Source organism: Crocuta crocuta, unplaced genomic scaffold (assembly GCF_008692635.1).
Source record: "Crocuta crocuta isolate KB4526 unplaced genomic scaffold, BGI_CrCroc_1.0 scaffold179, whole genome shotgun sequence".
Taxonomy (NCBI): domain Eukaryota; kingdom Metazoa; phylum Chordata; class Mammalia; order Carnivora; family Hyaenidae; genus Crocuta; species Crocuta crocuta.
This window is the reverse complement of record NW_027551568.1, coordinates 6,603,088-6,620,069: the sequence shown is the minus strand read 5'-3', so window position 1 is coordinate 6,620,069 and position 16,982 is coordinate 6,603,088. Positions and strand designations below refer to the sequence as shown.

Sequence of the window (16,982 nt, the reverse complement as noted above, 5' to 3'; positions counted from 1 at the left end):
TTTTTGGTTAATGGGCTGCTCGCTGCTTGTCTCCCTCTAAGTGGGCTATTTCAGGAACAGACATCAGTCTCTGGCTCATTTGGACTCTTGGCTCAAGCTGTAGGAAAAGCTGATGGGGAGGAGTTTCTAAAGCCCAAGGCCTCGGGTTCACACAGCGCCTGGCCCTCGGTTTGTCTGCTGGGGCTGACCCTGCCAGACCCAGGCTGTCCCATGTGCCTGCCTTGTTCCCGGGCCTGGCTCGGGCCACATATCCATCGTGTGGCGTCCCCTGTAGCATCAGGGGTGCTAAGTGCTCTGAGGGACCCGATCCAGAGAGACGGGGTGGAGGGTCGGGGAGACAGCGGCATCATCTTGGGGTCGTGTCAGCAGCCACTGGCTGGACATGGGCAGGTGCATGGCCTTCAGGAGGGCGTCCTGTCTTCTGCCAGCTGGGGTTGGGGTAGGGGACGTTCCTGTTCTCTAAGGGAATCAGCAAAACTGCAGTTTGTTACAAGGTAGAATTAAATGGCGGCTGGTCATCTAATTCATAGTATATTCATTATGCCCCGTAAAGGGGAATCAGCATCCCACCGTAGCGACCTCTTCAGCCCACGGCCTGTTCCACTTGTCATGTGCACTTCAGCATCCCGGTCTCGGGGGGCCCTGCTTCCCTGGGCCGGCCGCAGCTGGGTGGACCGCACCCCTCCGGAAGGCCCCAGAGCCGGTGCAGTCAAGTCCAGAGCTCTGGAGGGGAAACAGGAGCCCCAGGTTCTCTCCCGGCTGTCTTGTCTCCTGGGCGGTGCCTGGAGGCTCCCTGAAGCCCTCTCAGTGGTGAGGTGACAGGTGGCAGCGGTATAGGCGGAAGCAGCCAGGAGGCCTCGCATTGGTGGATTGCTCCTGCTGCTGGTCATGGAGCACAGATGAGCACACACGGGAAATTCAGGGCTGTGTCACCCGGCCTGATGGAAGCTGGGCCCCGGGAGGGGGGCGGTGGCCTGTTCATAATAGGAACTGCCTCCCAACAGTCACAAAACCAAAGCCAAGTTCAGGCTGAAGCCGTGAGCCTGCCGTGCCTCCATCAGAGGCACTGGTGATGGTGCCGCAGAGGACAAGCTTTTTAGTCAGAGCAAAGTCCCAGCCCCATGTGGTTCTCGCTGGAAGGAGGCAGGAAGGAAAGCAGGCTGTGTAAACCAGTCCCCAGCATCGCTCCTCGGCGCTCAGGCTTTCTTGTCCCCGCTGGTCTCTTGAGGGTCCCCACCCCTGCGGGGGGTCCCTCCCAGTGAGATACAGTGTTGGCTGTTTCTGGCCTTGTCGGCTGAGGGAAGGGGAGTTAGTGCAGAAGAGCAGGTGCTGGGCCTGCTTTGTGCTGCAGCTCAGGATGGGGACCGCGTCTCGTGGGGCCCGAGCGCCTGGCCTGGAGCCAGATCGCAGTCACGTGGTTCTGTGGCGCGCTGTCGGGCTGCCCCCACCAGGGAAACCCTAACGTCAGCTTCAGGAAGGCTGTTCTCACCCTCCCAGCTGGACTTGGCAGGCTCCTGGATTCCTTTGATCCCGGCTCTGGGGCTCCCCTCCCCGGGAACCTGGCCTGGGTTTCTTCACCAGGGCAGTGGGCACAGTGTACCTGAAGGGTTGTGACTGCAGGGCATTACGTGGCTGCCCTAACACAGTTCTGCAAACCGCAGCTTAATCAGCAGGCACTTACTCTCATTTCAGGAAGCCAGAGCCTGAGATCCAGGCGTCCCCAGCTTGTGCTCCCCCAACTCCTTCCAGATTCTGTTACCCCTGGGGTTCCTTGGCTCAAGGGAGCCTAACCCCCATCCACCTCCATGTGCACTTGCTCTTCCCTCCCTGTCTGGGTCATTGCATTAGGACCACGCTAACAACCGCACCTTGAATGCATCTGCAAACACTCATCTGCAAACTTGTGTCTTTGGGGCATAATTCAACCCATAACATGATAGGGACACATGCAGACGCCTCGCACTCGCAGCTCCTGATCAAGTTGAGCCAGTGCTTGGTTTCGGAGGGCGCTGTGGGGGCAGGTGATGAGTGGAGGGTTTTCCTGAAGATTCGCCGCTTATACCCACAGAAGCAGATAGTCTTTTCTACTCTTGGGAGAGCTAATAGCGCTTGCTGGTATGGGGAGGGGCATGGGGTGCTCAGAGGATGTTTTCTTATGCAAACCCTTGATGTGGGAAAGAATGAGTTGCTCCTTTAGCAAAGGGAATCACCCCTGGAGGATCATTTGGAGTCTTACTCTCAGGAAATACACACATGACCACACATGACCATTGTTTAATTTCTGGTTGTTAGCTCCAACCCAAGGAGCACCTGCTGTGTGCTGGGCCCTGGAGACTCAGGGAAGAGGCCTCCGGGTTCTGGGCGTGAGTTCTCTCTGGGCCCCTGAGGGAAGAGGCCAGAGGGGACGGAATGCACTCCGAGTATGGGAATGGGGAGGCTTAGCCCTCCCAGTGAGTCAGGGGCTTCTTCGAACTGTTTTATTTAAGCCCTGAGGTCTTCCTGTGGCCTGGCAGTTCACATTGGCAGCCAGAGTGGATGTTTGAAGCGGACTGCGTATTTCATAAGGAGCTTTCCAGAGGCTCCTGTCCAGGTGGATAACTATCCTCTTTTCCTACAGGACCACAGCCGCTTTGTCAACTGTGTGCGATTCTCTCCTGACGGGAACAGGTTTGCCACGGCCAGCGCGGATGGCCAGGTGAGGGCCGGGGGCTGGCGTGGGGGCTCATCTGATGGCCTCTTCCGGGCCCCTCCAAGGCCCGTCTTCCTGCGAGGAACTCGGACTCCCCCTTCCTCCCGCACTGGGAGGGCGCTCGGGTTCCCGGGTTGGTGGGCCCCCTTTCATCTCTCCTTTTATTTTTTGTTTTTGGAGAGAGAGAGGCAGAATGAGCTGGGTGTGGGCAGAGGGGGAGGGAGAACCCCAAGCAGATTCTGCGCTCAGTACAGAGCCTGATGTGGGGCTCCATCCCACAACCCTGAGATCATGACCTGAGCTAAAATCAGGAGTTGGATACACAGCTACCTGAGCCACGCAGGCGCCCCACTGCTCTCCTTTTTAATGGGGCTAGAAGTCCTGTTAGTACTTGTGTTAGGTTGCTTTTTTTTTTAGGAGTCACAGTGGCAAACTCCTGGTGGTTGAGCCGGGGCAGGAGGGGCTCGTTTCTCACACCTGCTGGCGAGAGCATCCTCACGCCTGTGACTCACATGTGTGTTTATTTCTCGAAAGATCTACATCTATGATGGAAAGACGGGAGAGAAAGTGTGTGGCCTGGGTGGAAACAAGGCTCACGACGGAGGAATTTATGCTGTGAGTACAGGCCTGCAGCTGTGGTCGGGCCACCTCTGTGTTGGCCGTCATCATTGAGGGTTTGGGAGAGGGGGTGGTGGTAGCGAGCTTTCAGGGTCCCGTGGAAGGGGCGTCGTGTTCCCCCCCGGGTCCCTCCCGGGCTTGGCTTCTCCCTGCTCAGAAAGGAGGGCTGTAGACAGGCTGCTTCCTGAGGCCCCTCCCCACTCTGTTCCCTGACACGTGGCCCACGGTTCCGTCTGATAGATCAGTTGGAGTCCTGACGGCACCCACTTGCTGTCTGCTTCCGGAGACAAAACCTCTAAGATTTGGGACGTCAATGTGAACTCTGTCGTCAGCACGTTTACGATGGGCTCCACCGTCCTGGACCAGCAGCTGGGCTGCTTGTGGCAGAAGGACCACCTCCTCAGCATCTCCCTGTCCGGCTACATCAATTACCTGGACAGAAACAACCCCAGCAAGCCCCTGCGGGTCATCAAGGTGAGGCTGAGTAGGGAGCCAGCCCTGGGGGCTTGGCAGGTGGGGCGTGAGTTCAGAAGTGGGAGTCTGGAAGCCGAGCTCCCCTTGAGCTTCTAGAAGCACTGGGCCTCAGGGCCTGGGGTTTTGGATGGTGACCCTCACCCTGTGGTCAGGAGCCCCTCTGTCCTAGGAAGAGCACCCTCCCTCATTAGGGGCATACGGCTGTAACACACGGAGCCCAGGGGCATCGCCACCCACATGGAGGGCCCGCAGAGAGCCTTGCGGAGGACCAGGAGGCTTTGGAGCTGGACCTCGGTGTTATGTGGCATTTGAACATGGAAAGGAGAGACCTTGGGTTTTGTGTAGTTCAGGCAGGGAAGCACGTGGGACGGGATGAGCCTAGAGAAACTGGTGGACCCTGAGGTACAGAGGCCTTGAGGGCCCAGCTGGGAGTTCGTGCAGCAGCAAAGCCATAGGAGGTGGTGGAACCCCACCCCCTGCTCCCATCTTGTCACCAGCAGGGGCCAGCTGATGGCCAGGGTCTGCCCTGGGTGCCCCTTCCTTGACGGGGGAGGGCATGCCTTCTCCCTCCGTCAGCCCTTGTGATCTCACTTTCTCTGGAAACTAGCAGCCAGGCAAGAGCCAGGAGCTTCCTGGGGACAGGGTGGGCTCTGCTACCGTCCCTGCGGACACTGCTTCTGCCCAGAGCTGAAGTGTCACTTGAAGTGTCAGGGCTGGCGGGACTCTGTCCTGGAAGGAGACGGGAGGTGGACATAGCCCAGTGTGTCCCCTGAGAACTGTGTGCACCTTTCTCTGAAGACACTTGCCACGTTGTAGCAACAAGTGGGAGCCCATGGAAAGCTTGGAAGTTCTGGGGCAGGGCCTGTGCAGAATTGTGCAGCAGAGCATGCTGGCAAAGACCAGACAGAGACCCTCCTCCTGCCCCTGGTTGGGGTGGGGGTGGGCGCAGTGATGAGGCCCCATCCCAGACCCCCTCCCCCCCACCCCCAGAGCAATCACAGGGAGGTTATGCGGCCTCTTTACCGCAGAGGTCTGGCTGTAGAGTTCTCTGTGCCTGCCATGTTGCCAGTCAGGGAGGTTGGGGGAGTCAGAGCCCTCGGATAGCCTGTGAGTTATGGGTCTGAGGAGAGAGGCTGTCCTCAGCACCCCAGGACAGTCTGGGTCTCTCTGGGAGGCGCAGACGCCTCCCTACCTGCCTCTGTGAGCACTGGACCCTCCTGAGACCCATCCATTAGCTGCTGCAGCTGCACAGAAACTCGCCTCAAGGTTGGGGTTCATCCTCCTCTGTGACAGGTGTGAGCATTTCCCCCTTTCGGGGGCGCTACCAAGACTAGGCTCACGGCTCCTGGGCTTTATTAGATCCTGTCCTTGGCCCGGGTTGAGCTGAGGATCTAGGAGGGAAGAGGCTACGTGATAAGATGTCAGATGCTCAGTCAGCGGGGATACAGCTGATCGGGGCCCCTGGCAGGTGTTTCCGGGCACACTGGGGGCTGCAGGGGGTTGGCGCTGACGTCGGCTGCAGTGTTGAGGGTCTTCTGCCTCTTCCTCACTCAGGGCTACGGTCGGTAGAGGGCGGCTGGCGAGTTGCAGGGGCAGGATGGTGGGCTCTCTGCTCACCCTGCCCCGTCCGTCTCCTCCGCAGGGTCACAGCAAATCAATCCAGTGTCTGACGGTGCACAAAAACGGTGGCAAGTCCTACATCTACTCTGGGAGCCACGATGGACACATTAATATCCTTTGACTCATGAATTTGGCTCTGGGGCCACTGGCAGGAGAGGCAGGAGTTTCCTGTGCCTGCAGAGCCAGAGGCAAGGCCAGCCAGGTGGCAGCAGCAGGGCCTGGCCCGCCCTGGCTGCCCACACGGGCCTCAGGCTCCAGGCTGCGGCCGTGACCTGACAGGTCACTTTTTCCTCTGTGGCTGGGAGTGGCTGTTCAACTCTGGATCGAGCTGCTTCTCTTCCACATGGACCCCTAGGGCTACCTGGTCTCTCTTATAAGCAGTGAGTCATGAGTCTTAGGATTCAGAAGGACCCAGAACCTCTCAGTACGGACCCCTTGTTTTAAACCTGGAAGACAGAAGTTCGGAATGCCCCAGTGCCTTCCCCAGAGTCACACGGCTGTGGGCAGCGGCCGGGACTGGGGCCTCGACCTCCTCCTGGTGAGGGTCCTCCTGGTCCCTGGAGGTGGCTTTTCCTTAACCCCCCGCCCCACATTACTGGGATTCAGAGACGGGGGAGAACGACTCCTTCGCCGGCAAGGGCCACACGAACCAGGTGTCCAGGATGACGGTGGACGAGTCTGGGCAGCTGGTGAGCTGCAGCATGGACGACACGGTGCGCTACACCAGCCTCGCGCTGAGGGACTACAGGTGAGGGGCCGGGGCCGGACAGGAGGCCCCCTGCCCGCAGCGCTTACTGCTGCCGACTTTGCTCTTCACCCTGCTGTCCCCGAGTGCTCCCGTGGCCAGGGCCCAGGCTAGAGTCCAAGAGGTCCACATAGACCGTGACCTGTGTAGACTCTGCCTAGGAAGCAGGCGGAACATCTCACCCCAAGCGCATCCCTCATTCTGTTCTCAACAACGAAGGAAGGGGACAGAGGAGGCTGCCTTGCGGGCTGTCGGGAAGGCCCAGCGAGGCCGTCGAAGGCCCCCTGGCACATGGCAGGTGGCTCCAAAGGACAGACAGGCACCCAGGGACCTGAGTAACAGGCAGTGTTATTTAGTTTGGCCCTCGGCACGGTCACATGGGACTTTCCTTAGGTCTGTGTGCAAGTTCCCCTAGGGTGTGGTTTCAGGGCATTCCCCGAAAGCGAACACAAGATTGTCACCCGAGAACACGCCAGCCTCTTCAAAAGAGTCCTGGTGCTGAGCGTCGTGGCTGTGGCCACGGGAATGAGGAGCGGGCTCCGTTGCCTCTGCCCTGGGAGCGCCAGAACTGAGGGCCAAGAGCTGCCCAGGGTCCCCCCTCCTTCCTCTTGACCTGCCTCCAGCCCCCATGTGTTCTCTGGTCTCTTTCCCGGAAATGGTTCTTCTCCATTCCCAGGTTTTACCTCATCGCTCCCAGAGCATGGATGGAGTAGAGTCTGCTGCTTTTTTTTTAATTTTTTTTTTTTAATAGAGAGGTGCAGTTTATAGTTTTTTATTTTTTATGTATTTCTAGGCGAGAGAGAAAGACCGCGTGAGCAGGGAAGGGTCAGAGAGAGAGGGAGACACAGACTCCGAAACAGGCTCCAGGCCCTGAGCTGGCAGTCAGCACCTGAGCGGCTCAGTTGGTTAAGTGTCTGACTGCGGCTCAGGTCATTATCTCACAGTCTCTGGGTTCAAGCCCCACGTCGGGCTCTGTGCTGACAGCTCAGATCCTGGAACCTGCTTCAGATTCTATGTCTCCCTCTCTCTGCCCCTTCCTCACCCATTCTTAGTCTCTCAAAGATAAATAAATGTTAAGAAAAAACTTTTTTAGGGGCTCCTGGGTGGCTTAGTCGGTTAAGCGTCCGACTTTCGCTTAGGTCATGATCTCACGGTTCGTGGGTTCGAGCCCTGCGTCGGGCTCTGTGCTGACTGCGAGCTCAGGGCCTGGAGCCTGTTTCGGAGTCTGTGTCTCCCTCTCTCTCTGACCCTTCCCTGCTCACGCTGTCTCTCTCGCCTAGAAATACATAAAAAATAAACTGCACCTCTCTCTTAATTTAAAAAAAAATTTTTTTTTACATGTTTTTTTTATTTTTTTTTTTTTATTTTTGAGAGAGAGAGAGAGAGAGAGAGAGAGATCACAAGTGGGAGAAGGCCAGAGAGAGAGGGAGGGAGACGCAGAATCGGAAGGAGGCTCCAGGCTTTGAGCTGTCAGCACAGAGCCCGACGCGGGGCTCGAACCCAGGAGCTGTGAGATCATGACCTGAGCCGAAGCCTGACACCCACCCGACTGAGCCACACAGGCGCCCCAACATTTATTCATTTTTGAGAGACCGCATGAGTGGGGTTGGAGCAGAGAGAGAGACACACAAACAGAATCGGAAGCAGGCTCCAGGCTCTGAACTGTCAACACAGAGCCTGGCTTGGGGCTCAAGCCCACGAACTGTGAGATCATGACCTGAGCTGGAGTCGGACGCCTAACTGACTGAGCCTCCCAGGCGCCCCTAGAGCCTCCACTTCTGACCCCTGAGCCGTTCAGGGGTGCAGTGAGTGTGTGCTTAAGATGCCCACTAAGCCCCTGTGATATGGGTGTAATGTGTTTTCCCTCGTCTCCAACAGCGGGCAGGGGGTTGTGAAGCTGGACGTCCAACCCAAGTGCGTGGCTGTGGGCCCCGGAGGCTACACCGTGGTCGTGTGCATCGGGCAGGTGAGTGGTCTGGCTGGGGAAGCAACAGGGCAGCAGGGCCGGGCGCCAGGTGGCCGGGCGCCGGGGCTGTCAGCCGAACTGCACACATCTGTTTGACGGGAGCTCTGACACCTGTGCGTCCTGAGCATGGCACATGTGTTCGCTCAGTTGGTCCTCAGCAGTCGTGTCCTTTAGGACACTGTCATCCCCATTTTACAGCTGAGGAAACAGAGGCACAAGGAGAGCTGGGATTTGTACCTGGGCAGCTGTCGGGACCAGACAGCCTGCGTGTCTGTAGGCTCACGTGGCCTGTCAGAGGCATGCGAGGGTGGCACCGTCTTCACGACAGGAGCTCAGATCTCAGCCCTGAGCCCTGGAGCTGTGTGGCTCCACGCACGCTCCTCACCCTCTCTGGGCTCTGCCTTTCTCATTCCTCCCTAACAGCTCACGGGGAGGGTTTCGAGGACGTGTGGTGTGAGCTTGTTCATAAAGGGGGCCGAGGCGGACAGTAGTCTCGCTTCTCCGAGGCTGCGTGTGGCTGGGGCGCCTGGGCCACGCCAGCTGTGCAGCCTGAGTTCCCATTGAAGACAGGTCACCTGCGCCCCTGTTCTTTCAGCAATGCTGGAACAAATGGTCCTTGACCTAGACCCCAGCGTGACCCGCTTCATACCACGTCCTGCTCCGAAGCACGCAGCTCCTGTCAGCGGACCCTGGCATCCCGGCATGTAGATTTGGGGGGACAGGCTTGACGGAGCCCCGATGGCAGGAGTGACAGCCTGCTAAAGAAAGCGGCCCTTCAGAGCACCGCCCCTCCCCCATGCCGTGCGAACGGATTTCCGTGTCCCAGATAACAGGAGTTTCTGCCAGGCTGTTACTGCAGGCAGCTGGGGGGCGGCGGGGGGCGGGGAGGGTAGTGGGAGAACAGCTAGAATGAANTGAGGTGTAGTCCTGTGGGTGGAGGGCGGTCCTGACAGGCCCTCCTCTAGGGCTCAAGGCGCCGTGTGCTGAGGCTGCATGAGGCGGGTCAGCGGGGCCAGGAGCGCAGGATTGTTCTGTGATGTTCCGTGATGGGCCGCTGCAGCCCTCGCCCTTCCTGGCTCCAGGTAGTGAGCTTCCCTTCCACCCTCCCGCTCCCCAGTGCAGGCCGTAGGGTCAGCAGAATGTGCGGAAGGGGGCCGTGATTTTAGGTCAGGAAACGGGTTCAAGCCTCGTCTCTGAGGCAAACTTCAGCAACGCTTGTGGGCCTAGGCCTCACCTCAGGTGGGTAAATGCAGCCCCCGAGTCGGGCGGGTGACAGGTGCGGCCTTCGCAGGTGCACATCCACATTTTACTGAGGGTGCTGCCGCCCGCCCACCTGCTCCCCTTCCCCTGCCCCCCAGCCCACAGGACACCAGAGGCAGAAGTCGCTGGAGGGTGGGGGCCCTTTGTGGGACAGCTGGTACCTCGGGCCAGGGTACAGTGGGGTGAGGCCACTGATGAGAACTGTCGCTGACTTAGGCTGTGCTCCCTGGGAGCGGGCCAGTGAGCTGGAAGCAGGAGGGGTAGCCAAGAGCGAGCAGGGCGGAGGGCGGCAGAGGGTCCCCGCCGGAGGGCAGGAGGTACGCCGTGCTAGCCAGGGATGCTGAGGCCTTTGAGGGCCCGGACGTGCAACCCAGCTTGGTTTTTTGGGTTTTTGTTTTTTGCTGTTTTTTTCTTTTGCTGTTTTTCATTAAGTTTTTTTTTTTTAATGGTATTTGTTTTTGAGAGGGAGGGAGGGAGGGAGACTCAGAATCCCAAGCAGGCTCCGGGCTCTGAGCTATCAGCACAGAGCCCGAGGCGAGGTTCAAACCCAAGAACTGCAGGATTATGACCTGAGCCAAAGTCAGATCCTTAACCAACTGAGCCCCAGACGCCCCCCAGCTTGGTCTTGAGACTTGGGAGGCCTCGGCCCCGTGGCTCTGTGGGCACCCCACGTTCTCCTCCGCGGTGGGCAGGGGCACAGCGCATGCAGCACCGTGAGCGAGGCTCATGGCACACGCTCCGTGCACTCTGGCGGCTGTTTGCTTCTGTCCGGGACTGTGAGGTGATGTTGGGGCACCTCCTTGTGTGCCCCCAGCACGGTCCCTCCCGCTTCTGGGACCAGGCGTGTGTTGGGAACAGGGGGCCTCGGTGGAGGCACCCGCCCTGGGGGCCCGGTTTTCTGTCTGGAAGACGGGTCCCAGCGCCGTCTCTCCGGCTGTGGGGGACGCGCGCTCTGACACGTTGGAGGTTCCACACGCCGCAGGGCAGAGCTGCGAAGGGGGTTTCTTTGGGCCTGGGGGCCAGAACGGAGAGTCCTCGCGTGTCCCCTTCGTTCCCAGTGTTGTGCTAGAGCCAGACGTTTGTGTCTTTTGAACCTTGTGAGAACACTGTGCGGTGAGGCTCGTTTACTGGGTGATGAGGTGGGAAGTTCAGATGCCAGGTGGGTGCTCGTCGTGGTAACGGCAGCGGTAACGTGGTGATGGTGACGGCAGCCAGTATTCTTGTGATACCGTGACTAGGAGCTGTCACTGTGCCCGATGGCTGACGAGGGAGGACGCACGGAGCCAGGGTCCCAGGCCCCTGCCCCCCGCAAGCTTCGGGACAGAGCCCAGAGCAGGGCCCAGCAGTCTGTCCCCGGCCACTGCACCTGGACTCACAGACTGTGCTTTTCAGATCGTCCTCCTCAAGGATCAGAAGAAGTGCTTCAGCATTGACGACCCTGGCTACGAGCCTGAAGTTGTGGCGGTGCACCCCAGTGGTGAGACGGTGGCTGTCGGGGGCACGGTAAGGCTCCCGTCCCTCACGTCCTCTGCCCTGGCTTGTGGGGGGCGGTTTGGGACGGGAGGACTTGGTCCCAGGCAGTGAGCTCGGCGGGGCGGGGACCGTCGGCCACGTGAGTGCTTGGGGCACACGTGACTTAGCTGGGCTTGCAGGTTGCAGATGGGAGCATGACGAGAAGATTCTTAATGCCTCGGAAGCAGCGCTGAGCCGATAGGGTCAGGGCTTTCCTTCAGTGCTGGCCCCGTCGTGCGCCTCGTGCGCTGCTGCTCTTTAACCTAGAGCCTCGGGCCTGGTCCTTGGCTGCCAGGCCGAGTCCTGAGTGCTTTGCACACCAGCTCCCTTCGTCCCATCTGGTCCTGGGGGCCCGTGTACTCCGGCGAAGGAGGTCCGGCAGACCTTCGTGCCTCCGGGGAAGGAAGCCGGCGTTGGCAGTGCCAGCCGCGTCAGAGACCAGCCGGGGGTCACCTGCAGGTGCCTGCTGTGAAACCGCCTGAGGACCCTGCGGACCAGCTGCCCACCAAGGGCATGCATGGCCGTCCTCCTGGAGCCGGCATGACGGCTGAAAGGCTGGTCTGAGGGAGGGCAGGGCCTGCACTGGCACAGGGGGTGCGTCAGCTCCTCACCAGCCCTCCGTTTGTCCTGCTGCCTGCCCGTCCATGCAGGGAGCGGCCGCCCCTCCACAGGGCATTGCGTCTCCTCCTAGCGGGCAACCCAAGCCCGAGACTGGGCCACAGCCCAGCGGTTCCCGCAGGGCAGACCCTGTCGCCGTCACCTGCGCCCCTGCAGCCCCCCCCGCCCTTCTCCACCCTCGTTCCTTCCCAGAAACTGTCCTCTGGCAGGTTCTGAGAAACCGGTTCCACATTCTAGGGAGGAGATCACAGCCACAGTCCTGGGGTGGGAGGTCAAGGTCAGATGTGGGGTTTGAGCCTGGTGTTCCCCCTGCATGGCCGTGCCCCTGTGCCCTGCTCATCAGACCCTCACTGTCCCTCCTGTAAAGAAAGATGGCTAGTGTGTGGTCCCCTCAGTTGGTCCCTTGAGGCCCCGGCAGCTTCCGTCCCTCCTCGTCTCCCACCCCTGGGCCTGTGAACCTCCGAGATCCACACACAGGACAGGTGCAGGTCTACACCGAGTTTCCCCTCGCCCCACACACGCTAGCCATCTTCGTTTGCTTCGATGACCTTCCAGCAGGTGCCCTGTCACTTGGCCCCGTGGTGGACGTCGGTATGCACCTCCCATGACGCGCCCCAGGTGCCGTCTGTGAACATGGCCTCTTCCTTCCTTGGATGCGTTCCTCGTGGGCAGTGTGCTCACGAGCCCGTGGGCTCCCGCTCCCTTGGGCATCAGATGTGCTTGCCACGTGAACTCAAGGACTTGTGTGCTCAGGAGCCCTGCGGGGGCGGGACGTGACTGTTCCGTGTTTGAGGCAGAGCCGGGAGTGTGTCGTGGACATAGCAAGGAGACCTGCCCTCCCAGGACAGCCTTGGGCAGCTGCAGGGACGCCCTGGGAGACCGCAGGCTCCACAGAGCTGGGGCCTGGTCGGAGAGCGAGGGGGTGCCTGAAGGAAGCAGGGCAGGTGTGGAGCACCGGGGACAGGCGGTGTGGCCGGAGGGGACAGCCACACCAGGGGCCCTAGCGGAGCGCTGACACGTGTACAGGTGGCCCTCAGACCTGGCCTCTGATCACCTGTGTTGGAACTTTCTGAGGCATTGGTGAAAAAAGGCTGAGTCCCGAACATCCCAACACAGAATTCGGGGCGCCTAGCATTCTGCATACAAATTACCTTCCCATGGAACTCTTCCCACTGTGCTGAGCGAGCCATGGGAGAGTCTGAGGAGGGTATTGGGAGCACACGTGTTTGTGCGTGTGTGTGTGTGCGCATGCCAGGAAGTGACTCGCTGCTCCTCTGTCCTGCAGGATGGGAATGTCCGCCTGTACTCCATCCTGGGCACCACGCTGAAGGATGAGGGCAAGCTCCTGGAGGCCAAGGGCCCTGTGACCGACGTGGCGTACTCCCACGATGGCGCCTTCCTCGCCGTGTGTGATGCCAGCAAGGTGGTCACGGTCTTCAGCGTCGCTGATGGCTACTCGGTGAGTGGGCGGGCTGCTCGGCTCTGTCCCCCTGCTGGGCAGTGCCTGTGGCGAGTGGCGAGCCGTGGCCTCTCTCCCCTGCTGTCACCAGCCAGGCAGATGCCCGTGGCCAAGTGGCATCCTTGCTCTCGGGCTGAATGATGTGGGACGAGGAGACACACCCTGTCATCCAAGACCTGGTGGCTTGTTGGGGGTGGAGGGTGGAGAGCAGTTGCCAGAAAGGGCCCTGGACGGCAGCAAGGTGTGCTGTGAATGAAGACAGGCCTGTTGGTCACCTGGGCTACCTGGCTCAGTGACTTCCTGCCTCAGGGAACTTGCGTTTCTCCTCTGTTGAAGGGCTGAGACTAGCTTTTCCTCTGGAGTCTCACCGCCCCCTGAAGTTTTGGGAAGATGGACATTGACATGCCAGCGCTGTCTCACACATGGGGGGCGCAGGGCAGTACACTGGCGAGCGTGAACCCAGCTGTGGTGGCGCCCGGGCCTGGGTGGACATCGGGGGGAGAGAGCGCTCATTGTTGGGAGAATGTGGGCCTGGGAGCCACTCGCCATGGTTCAGACTGGGGATTGAGCTTTGCTAGGGGTTCAGTCATTTGCTGGCCGTGGCCAGAGCAGGGGGCACAGGCTGGGGGGGTCCAGTCCCTGGGCCCTGCTCAGGACAGGTTGGAGCGTGGCAGAGGCGAAAGAATTTACCGTCTAGATTCTGCCGTTAATCTCTCGCTGCGCCGCCTCGTCCATCCAGTCGACTTCATCTTCATTTTGGGCACTTTTAAAGTGAACTACAGGCCCCCCATACGTTTCCCCATCAACACTCAGCCTTATGTATCGTTAACTAGAGGGGAGTCTCTTCCGTTCACGTTTTCCTGTGATGTCACTTCTGACGACAGGCGTGAGCGAACGCAGGCGGTGGCGGAGTCGGGCACGCGCCTGGACCCGCACCTCGTGGACATCACGCCCGCCTCCCAGATTTCCCTCGGCCGCCTTACCACGTTCCCCAGACTCTGTAAACGGTCCTGTTTGTAGAGCGCACAGCTCTCGTTCGCAGCCTGCTAGGTGAGCAGTCCCCCAGAGCGGGACCAGCAGTGCCGTGGACCCAGCAAACTCGAGAGACTCACCCTCAGGCCCACGCTTTCTAGGGAATGAGAAAGCGGGACGCTCTGAAGGAAAAGCGTTCCTGAAGCTTCAGAGAAACCTTAGCCCTCGTCCAGCCTACAGGCTCCGTCCAGGCCCCCCGCCCGGGCTGCAGGGTAGCCGGCGCCCTCCGCCCCCAGCACTCGCCTCACCCAGCGCCACCTGTGCGGGGTGGGACCCCTTGAGCCTGGGTGGCTGTTTCTTGGCAGGTGTCCCTGTCCCCTCGCCATGCCGAGGGCTCCATGTAGACCGCACACAACACGTTTCGCACTTCAGGATAAGTGCGGTGACGCAGGCAGGCCAGGGGTCCCAGGGGGACACGGTGGTTACTGCTTGGTGTGGAGGCGCCCCGCCTGTGCCTCGGTTTCCTCGTCTCCCAGAGCAGCAGGCACTGTGGCGTCCAAGAGACAGCGTGGAGCCTGGCAGAAAAAGCGCTGCGTGAGGCCGACCCTCGTTACTGTCGCCGTGAGGGCCGGGTGAGGTGGCGCCACTCTGGCCCGAACCCTGACTACCAGCTTTGTGTTCCTGCCCGCCACTAGGAGAACAGCGTCTTCTATGGACACCACGCGAAGATCGTCTGCCTGGCCTGGTCCCCGGACAACGAGCACTTTGCATCCGGTGGCATGGACATGATGGTGTACGTCTGGACCCTGAGTGACCCCGAGACCAGGGTCAAGATCCAAGGTGACTGTCGCTCGGCTGCCCGGGCCTGAGTGTCCCGTCTGTGCTTTGGGAAAGTTAGCCAGGGGGCCCAGCTCACCTGCTCCCTCTGGTGGCCGCTGCCGGACACGAGGAGCAACCAGGCTCATGTGTTGTGTTCCCTGCGCCAGAGCAGGTGGGCTCCATGCACAGGGCCCGGGGGTCACTCTTGACCTGTCCTCCTGGCTTAGTCTGTTCCCTTCCATAGCAGAGTAGTGCAGGCTGGACAGCTCGTAAACCACAGAGCGACTGCTCCCAGCTCTGGAGACCCAAGTCCCAGACTGGGTTGGTGTGGCTGGAGGGCTCGGGGGCCCTTCCAGGTCAGACACGATAGCTGGACCTCATGCGGGGGAGGGGGCGGTGCTCTCAGCAGTGACCCCCGCTCTTCTAACACTCTACCTCCTAATGCCATCACCTTGGGCACCCTCCGCCCCCCCCACCCTTGCTTCTCAGCCTTTTTATTGTTGTACATTTTATTACTGCAAACAGACCAGGAAGCTGTTTGTGTGCTGTCCGTGGCTTGTTTTATGCAGAAAAGATTTTTCACCCCAGTGTTGTCTCCCAGGGGATGCATTTGGTCGTCAGGACAGTGCCTGTGTCTGGGAGGTCCAGGAGGGGCCGCTGCTGAGCCCAAGCGGCAGTTGCGGGGGCGGGGTTGAGAATGCCTGTGCCCACCTTCCATCTTCCAGACGCTCCTCCTCCGAAGAGGGACGGGGTCAGATTAACGGTGATCCGCACCCGGTTTCTCAGGGGCCTGTTGCTGGTGCAGGGGCAGCTGGCCGCCTGCCCCAGGCCCAGCGGGTGGTGGGAGCAGGGAGCCCGGGCCGCCCTCAGAGCGCCTTCTCTCCGCAGATGCGCACCGGCTCCACCACGTCAGCAGCCTGGCCTGGCTGGACGAGCGCACGCTGGTCACCACCTCCCACGACGCCTCTGTCAAAGAGTGGACAATCACCTACTGAGGAGCCCCTTCCCGTGGACGGACCGAATCAGGGACTAGAGCTTAACCGCAGCAGAACACGTCATTTCTCTAAATCTCTCTGTCGTGCGCCCCCCCGCCCCGCCCCGCTCCGGAGGGAGGGGCCTTAGCGCAGGGCACCCGAGCCTCCGCAGGGTGTCCCTGTATGTACACGTCCTTCTGAAAGCTTTAGACAGTGACAGTTTGCACATGAGAAATAAAGCAAGCACTTAAACAACGTGTGGAGCGTAACTGAAACCCACCACCCAGCCCAGCCCGAGTGCAGAACATTCCAGAGGCAGAGCCTCGAAAGCACACAGACCCACTCACCACCCCCGGCGGCTCTTGGCCCTCTGTCCCTGCCCAGGGCGGCAGCAGCCGCAGCCCCTTCCGCTACCTGCAGAGCGTCCCCTGCTGGCGAGAAGAGGGAGCGCCCGGGGCCGCTCAGCGAAGCTGGCCTTGTGTGCAGAGCAGGTGCCGCTCCGACCCGGGGTGCGCTGTGTGGTGGCCTCCGCAGCGGACCTTGTGTTCACTGTCCGTTTTTGTGCTTGATTTTAAGAATGGAATTGTGGGATTTTTTTTTAAGTGTATCTTAACTGTTGGCTGTCCGTGTTTACAGGCCAGCGCGCTGAGGGCGCCGCCTCCGGGTTTTCTGCAGAGCCCTTGTTAGCCGGGCCCAGGTGTCCGGCCACCATTTGCTCTCCTGCTCTGATGTGTTCCTGTCTTTCTTTCCCCCTTCTGCCCTCAAGAGCAAAGGTTAATTTAAAGGCAGAGGTGAAGTCACTGTAAACTAACCTGTTATGGTTTTCACCTTTTTTTTTTTTCCAGTGCAGAAATTAAAAGTAAGTATAAAGCACGGTGATCTGTAGTTCTTTTGCGTGTGTCGGAATTACTGGTAAATGTTGGCTGAGAGCAATCGCTCCCTTTGCACTTGTGGAAACACTGAGCGCTTTAAGAGATGAGACCAAGAAGTGATTAAATGTCTTTCTCTTCACTGTGGATTGCTGACTCTGTGTGGTGGGGCGCCCACGCGGGTGGGGATGTGGAGAGACGTTCGGCACCTTCTGGTTTCTCCCCAGCCTGCAGCCTCAGAGGGAGACCGTTCCGGAACCCGGATGGTCAGAGCCACCTGGTGTGGGAGGGAAGCACCCAGGGAAGGGGCCGGGACTTCTGGGTCCTCATCCCAGCTGCCAAATCACTGTGTGACCTGGGCCACCCCATCTCCCTTTTCTGGACCTA

General features: G+C 60.0%; 1 protein-coding gene across 1 annotated transcript in view; it reads left to right on the top strand.

Moving 5' to 3' along the window:
• Positions 1-16,737, top strand: part of WDR1 (WD repeat domain 1) — a 39,638-nt gene extending 22,901 nt beyond the window's left edge. The window contains exons 7-16 of the mRNA XM_077750387.1: positions 2,618-2,695; positions 3,224-3,304; positions 3,548-3,781; positions 5,424-5,516; positions 5,998-6,149; positions 8,025-8,112; positions 10,765-10,875; positions 12,788-12,961; positions 14,629-14,773; positions 15,641-16,737. Coding sequence (XP_077606513.1) covers positions 2,618-2,695; positions 3,224-3,304; positions 3,548-3,781; positions 5,424-5,516; positions 5,998-6,149; positions 8,025-8,112; positions 10,765-10,875; positions 12,788-12,961; positions 14,629-14,773; positions 15,641-15,747 — 1,263 coding nt within the window. The 3' untranslated portion in view covers positions 15,748-16,737. The remainder of the gene's footprint in view (positions 1-2,617; positions 2,696-3,223; positions 3,305-3,547; positions 3,782-5,423; positions 5,517-5,997; positions 6,150-8,024; positions 8,113-10,764; positions 10,876-12,787; positions 12,962-14,628; positions 14,774-15,640) is intronic.
• The last annotated feature ends 245 nt before the right edge of the window (positions 16,738-16,982 follow it).